The 7,076-nt window shown below is 43.5% G+C and overlaps 1 protein-coding gene across 2 annotated transcripts; it reads left to right on the top strand.

Annotated features, from left to right (window-relative positions):
• The first annotated feature begins 510 nt into the window (after positions 1-510).
• Positions 511-5,737, top strand: LOC133913353 (probable WRKY transcription factor 57). 2 transcript variants are annotated; one of them, XR_009909020.1, is made up of 5 exons: positions 511-1,052; positions 2,026-2,181; positions 2,884-3,357; positions 5,223-5,301; positions 5,546-5,737. XR_009909020.1 is itself a non-coding variant. In XM_062356483.1 (4 exons), exons 1-3 carry the CDS (start codon positions 745-747, stop codon positions 3,341-3,343), a joined length of 924 nt encoding a protein of 307 aa, XP_062212467.1. In that variant the 5' UTR covers positions 512-744; the 3' UTR covers positions 3,344-3,357; positions 5,223-5,737. The 2 variants fall into 2 exon arrangements, 1 of the variants encoding a protein (XP_062212467.1); XM_062356483.1 differs by having other exon boundaries at positions 512-1,052; positions 5,223-5,737.
• The last annotated feature ends 1,339 nt before the right edge of the window (positions 5,738-7,076 follow it).

The following is a 7,076-nucleotide window of genomic DNA, read 5'->3' as shown; positions in this document are numbered from 1 at the left end:
CCATCTCCAACAGCTACCTCAAATCTTTATCCTCAAAATACTATTACAGTATCCCCTATCACTATTACAGTATTCTCTATCCCTAACACTGTAGCAGTACTGTATCACTGGATAGAGGATCTGTTGGAGATGGATTTCTAGTGCTACAGTATACCGCAAAACACTGTACAGTATACCGCAAAACACTGTAGCACTAGAATCCTCAAATTTGAAGACTCCGTTGGAGATGGCCTAACCACATTTTCATTTCGGGAGCTCACCACTGCAGACGCCACGTGCGCCTGCCGTTGGATTCGACGTGCAATGCAACGCAAACGCCTGCTGTGAAAGTGCAGTGCAAGAGGAGAGCAAAATGTGCAATGCCACTTTTGCCCCTCACCCACTGAGGCCGAGACCGTGACCCGCGAGAAAGTTCCAAAAATACCTAGCCTAGCCCTCCGACGCGTCTACTCCAGACACCGATAAAAATTGCGACAGCGACGCCTCGCTAATTAATTACCCCGCCCCCGATCGAAATAATGCACGGCCCCGGAGCACAGCACACCACAACACGGCGGCGCCACACTAAAAATCCACCACTCCTAACAGCTGCAGCCGCAGCTGCAGCCGCGCCACACTAGAAGCAAAGCAAACCCTCCAGGCTCCAGCTAGCTGCTAGCCAGTGACAGTGAGTACTCGCGCCGTCGGTCTCGCAGCTAGCTAGATAGCGAAGCGGAGGCGGCCTTGATCGGATCGGGGCTGCGTATGGCCGGCGCCGCTGGAGACAGGCCGGAAGGGGCCGGCAGCGGCGACTGGCCGTTCCCTGGCGCCGACGCCTTTACGGAGTACTCGTCCGTTTTCGCTGAGCTCGGCTGGCCGGGCGGCCTGGGAGCGGGCGCCGGGGAGCTGCCGGTGCTGGATCTGCCCGAGGCGGCGGCACCGCGGGCAGTGGTGGCGCGGCCGGAGGAGATCGTAGAGCCCGATGGGTCAGGGGACGCCGGCGCGTCGTCGAGCTCGAGCGGCGATGGCGCCAAGCGGGGGAGCGCCGATCGGAAGCCGGCCGCCGAGGCAGCGTAAGTGTGCACGTACGGTAGAGTCTGCGCGTAGCGCGAGCCGAGGCTGGCCGGCGTTCGGTTCTCCGGCGAGTGGCGGAGCTGTGATTCGGAGCTCGAAAGTGAAAGCTCCGCAGCGGCGACACGTTTTTACGTGGACTGCGCGTCCGGGAGGGGCAATCTCGTAAATAGCGGGCGGCAGCCGCATAATGCTCTTGCTCTGCGATTTGCGTGCGTGGATTGTTCCAAGTTTCACGCGGTTTCGTTTGTTTTTCTCCTCTTCTGCATTTGCGTAGATTACTATTGATCGGTATTTCCGTATTTGTAGACTATTCAAGTGTTCGTATGTATACGCGTAACACTTTTTGCTCGCAGTTTGTTTATCTTCCTGTCAATGGATCCAAGCAGTTTCAAAGTTGCACTGGGTCAAATTAATATGGATGCACTTTTCAAAATCTGATTGCACGACAAACAAATTCGGGAAATATGATTGCACGACAAATTAAGACATCGTTTTTTCATAAACTGTTTTGTCATACTACATATTTGGGAAATATGATTTCACGACAAACAAATTTTTGCTCCCTTCAGAATTCATGATCAATACATGTATGTTCTAGTATTATGAATGAGTTGTGTTTCTCCATGCTCCCATTTTTCTCGCTGATCTGCATGTCAGCAACGTTGGCGGCGAGCGGCATCTAGTGGGGTGTGGTGTGGTCACGTCTAGACGTACGTCCTGCCCTCATCGATCGATCGACCGACCAATTTCTTTGTCTTACCTACCTTTGCCAAGTTCAGTGCACATTAAATCTCCTGTACTCCAGCCTACACAGCATTTACTGTATGCAACCATGCATCGATCGAAGAAACTGATCTGCTGATCTGCTTCGTGAGCATTTTTTTGACATGAACGTTCTTGATGAGTTTCCAATGACGATAAGTCGGTTTGACATAGCTAGCGTCATCGGTTTGCATATATATATATACGCAGGAGCATGAAGCCGGCAGCGGCGAAGAAGAAGGGGCAGAAGCGGGCGCGGCAGCCGCGGTTCGCGTTCATGACCAAGAGCGAGATCGACCACCTTGAGGACGGCTACAGATGGAGGAAGTACGGCCAGAAAGCTGTCAAGAACAGCCCTTTTCCAAGGTGATTATATTGCTTATATGCGTGTGATAACTCATTAGCTGAATCTGATTTTATGTACACATACGGGCATGGCTTTAGTTAGTTTCTTATTATCACAGTTTTTTTGGGTTCATGTGGCATTCTCCTCTCGTCCTCTGTGAACATGCAATTACTCCAACTACTGCATAATTAATCCGTTCTTCTTCTTTTTTATTTTGTTCTCTACTATAACTTTATATGAAGTTTTGTTAGATCATTCATTTGATTACATTGGAGTAATATAGGGCTGAACTGACAACATAGTACAATGAATCGACTGTTCACATTAAAATATTGTTAGAGAAGAAAATTAAATATCCCTCATGAGAGCGCATTCATATTTATCTTGCACATTGTTCATGTTTTCCTTATTTTTGTTCTCTTGACATTGCTGGGCTAGAGAGAACATGCATATTAATTATCACTGGACAACATTTTGGGACTAAGATATGGATTCTTGGAAGAAATTGATAAAGAGGAAAAAAACATGCAATTAAATTGTATTCCATAGCTTTATTTGTATATAATATGTGTACTTCCTATGTCTAAATTATTGTATTCCCTTTGATTTGCCAATTGAATTGCGTGTATAAGAATGATTTTTGTCAGATCAATGCATAAAACTTTGCATTAAGACCCAATTAATTGACACGAGAGACCATTACAATTCGTTCTCTTGAGCAGGAGCTACTACAGATGCACCAACAGCAAATGCACTGTGAAGAAGCGCGTAGAGCGGTCTTCAGAAGACCCCTCCGTGGTGATCACTACCTACGAGGGCCAGCATTGCCACCACACCGCCTCGTTCCAGCGCGGCGGAGGAGGCGCCGCCACCGCGCACATCCATAGCGCAGCGGCCGTCGCACTTGCAGAGCAAATGCCGTTCATCGCCCCGGCGCAGCAGCTCTACAGCCTTCCCCTGTTGCACCCACAGAGCTCTCCGTCCTCGGAGACCGTCGTTAGCTCGGTGCCGATATCTTTGCAGCATCTCAACGGGCGCGACGAGCTGCGGCGGACAAGCTCGAGCCCGAGGGTGTCTGTGGCGCGGTCACCGTCGACTCCGTCATCAGTGCCTCCTGCCATTTCAGTCGAGAAGGCGGGGCTACTGGACGATATGGTGCCTCATGGAGTAAGACATGGATGATGGCAATATATATGGTAAAGAAATTGAGCTAAAATAAAATATTGACTACAGATCTTGTAGAGTGCTGGTACTAGTGCAAGCTCATAGCCTCTTAGGCAAATGAAGTTTTCAGATGCTTAAAATTGATGTTGTTTTTCTTTCTAGTATATATATATATATATAGTATAATTAAGCAGATATTTTATTTTACTGATGTGGCATAATTTGTTTGTAGTTATTGTCTGCATGCCTTATTGCTATATATCCTTATCTGTAACTTTTGATAGAACCACTTCATTGTCATGTTGCATAAATTGAGTAGGTTAAGCATATATCTCGATCCTATATTACATTTTAATATTATGCAATAAGATATTAATTTGCTTGTATGTATATTAGCCAGGTTTGCAATTTATATTGAGGAGTAGCTAGGCTTTACTTCTCGGTGGTTACATACATACATGTGTTATATATATATATATATATATATATATATATATATATATATATATATATATATATATATATATATATAGGAAAACTAGTATGTACTCTTGGGTGTATGTACTCCCACCTCTCATATACCACTTTTACACGTGTGTTATACTTCTTTATCACTTTAAATATACTTCATTAGTAATTATAAGATACTACAATACAAATCCCACGAAAATTTTTATGAAATTCCATGATTTTTATCATAATTTACGTATATACTTCTTTTATGTATAAAAAAGAGTATATAGCAAAAATGAAAGGCTAACATTGAATTTTTTTTCATACAACTCATATTGGAGTATCTTAGAATTAGTATTAGAGTATACTAAAAATGATAAAAGAGTATAAAGTGTTTGTTTAGGTGGTATATTGCATGTGGGAGTACATACTCCTAGGAGTATAGAATAGGTGTCATATATATATATATATATATATATATATATATATATATATATATATATATATATATATATATATATATATATATATATATATATATATATAACCTACCTAGTTAGTACTAGCAACTGGAAACATATTCTTCACATGTGGAATTAATTTATGATGTAGTAATATATGAAAAGTAAATATTGCACGTTTAAATATGGAAGGTAAATAATAAGATATTGTATGTTTAGAATGTATGATATTCAAATATTGGACGTCTAGATACAGATGATAATTAATGTGATATTAAATGTATTTTTGGAAGGGTCAATAGGGAGAATCTTTACACGGTAACCGTTTGATCAACTCGGGTGGACGGAAAAGATTGTTTTATTCTGCACATTTTATAGAAATACAGATACAGATGCATGCATATATGCATGGTGCCATGGTCACGTCAATATTGAATATGTACATACTTTATAAATGATTCGTATAAATGCACGGCAAGATGGATATAAGCTATGCATGTATAGCACGGAGCAATTGGCATCTCGTACGTGGATGGCGCAACCAATATACATGAAGATATATATTCATGTCTAGTACATGTGACTTGATAGGTCAGATTCTTTTTGGTGGGGGGGGGGGGGTGTGGGGGCGAAAATATCATGCATTAATTCTGGCCATTTTTTGTTTCTTTATTGTGTGCTATTCCGTTTGCATCGTCTCGGTTTTGACTAACTAGCTAGTTCTTTTCCCATGCTCATGGATAAAAAGCTAGCACGCAAAGTAGTGGAGAATAAAATGCATGCTTAGTCGTCATCGTCGGCAAAAATGCATCCACGCAATTATGCAAAAGTAAATTGGAGGAAAGACATGTATGCGTTCATACTTGTGCACATGAAAATTGCAATCCGACCATTCCCCATCTTTTTCTTCAAGCTATGTAAGTATTTAGAATGACCTGACTTATTTGAGTGTGACCTAATTCAAGTGCACTCATTTGTTGCAGATTTTTCTTTCCGGGTAATGTATATCCGAGGTCATGTGTATCGGCCGGACTCCGGAGGCACTTGAGGCGGATGAACCAGGTGCAGCGTTCAGCAATAATTAAAGTATATAAAATGACCAGATAATGCATGTGGATTGTAGATAGTATATATACTCAGCTTAATTATTAATTTATTATAGACAGACTAATTTATCAAAAAATGACCACATCTGCTAGTGATCAGTGGCACTTTATTGAACCGATCGTTGTATGTATCAGTACTTCTCGTGGGAATTTTTTTTTATGCCCGATTAACTTTTATCTGGCTATTTGGCGCTTGGCAGGCTTGATCAACCCCCTCACATCATGATGATCTTGCAGAACAGTCCCTACCTAAGTTATGCTAGCTTTTCTAGGTTGGCTGTGTAGATAGCTGTTGTCTACCTATGTTTTGTATAATCGCAGATATCAATTAACTTTTTGTCTGTGTAGTTAACTGCATTTGAATTTAATTCTACTATTCGTTCAGACCTTTACTTTCCCTGTCTCTGACGTGCAAGGAATATAATCTAGTTGGATCAAGTCGCTTTTACCGTATGCTACCTGCTACTCCCAGCTTTATATCCTGAACCCTACATGGAATTGAATCTGGCGTGGATGGAATATGTTCCCTTTCGCTCGACCATGCATGCTTCCCCCATCTCCTTCTGGTACTGGTACTACGTGAGATATCCTGTGTTCACATACAGGGATGCAGATGCAGGCCCGCCCGGCCGGCACCCCTAATAGCCTTGTCTTATACCAAAAAAAAAGGACAGGCATCGCATTGCATTCACTCACCTCGATCCGTATCTAGCTAGCTGGAACCTTTCCCTTCGTTAGATCTCTATCTGCTGCAGCAATGACGTTGAGTTATCAGTATCCTTTCTTATCCTTCGTCCTCATGGAGTCATGGATCGTGACCCGTGAGAGAGAACGGTGCTAGTTTTTGGTTTGTGCTCGCCGGCTGGCTTCTGCAAAGGAGCGGCGTCATGTGACACGGATCTGCTGGACGAAGTGGTGCTTTTGAGTGCCCTGCGATTCGCCGGAACGCGTCGGCGGGAAAGTTCGAGGAAAGCTGCTCCACTGCCGAGTCCGAGCGCCGAGCGACTGATCGACGCGTGCGTGGGGGATGACGTTGCGTGCATGTATGCTCGGCAGTGCCCGTCGCGGTTGCACCACATGGCGCGCTTGGCCTTGCTCACACTTCGGTTTACAGGATCGTTGATTCGTTCACATCTTTTTGACTCGACCATATCTGGAATCTGGTCACGACCATAGCCGCGTGACCGAAATCCCACCGGACGACATGCGAAGCGAATTCGATGATCTGATAGGCCGCCGGATCCGGGATTTTTTTATTTTAGTATTTTTTTAAACTAATATTTTAATAATACGTGAGAAACTAAATTTTTAATAACTAGTATTTTTTTTATCACATCAAAGTCTGTAACGTGACTCTCCAACTCGATCACGCTAATATATATAGTGTGACTAAAATAACCACCCTAACATTCATCTCAACGTCTTTACACGTAAGGCCGATATGGCAGATATAAGTCAGACGAAATGTTGATTGGCTTGTCTCAAGACACTCTGTCGGAGGATTAACTCCTGTCGCAGGGATCCCGAAAGACCCATTTTTAAAGATTCGGCCGGGGGGATGATCCTGAACGAGCTTGTCTGGGAAATAAATGGGAACGGAAATAAATGCAGTGGCTGGTGGTGGGAGATGATCGTCCTAGTGCAAGAAAGATGGGTGCACCGGGATTTAGACAGGTTCGGGTCGTACGGAGGCGTAACACCCTACTCCTGTGTGAGTGCTATATCTTTCCT

This window comes from Phragmites australis, chromosome 3 (genome assembly GCF_958298935.1).
Source record: "Phragmites australis chromosome 3, lpPhrAust1.1, whole genome shotgun sequence".
NCBI classification, from domain to species: domain Eukaryota; kingdom Viridiplantae; phylum Streptophyta; class Magnoliopsida; order Poales; family Poaceae; genus Phragmites; species Phragmites australis.
This window is presented reverse-complemented; position numbering and strand designations above follow the sequence as displayed.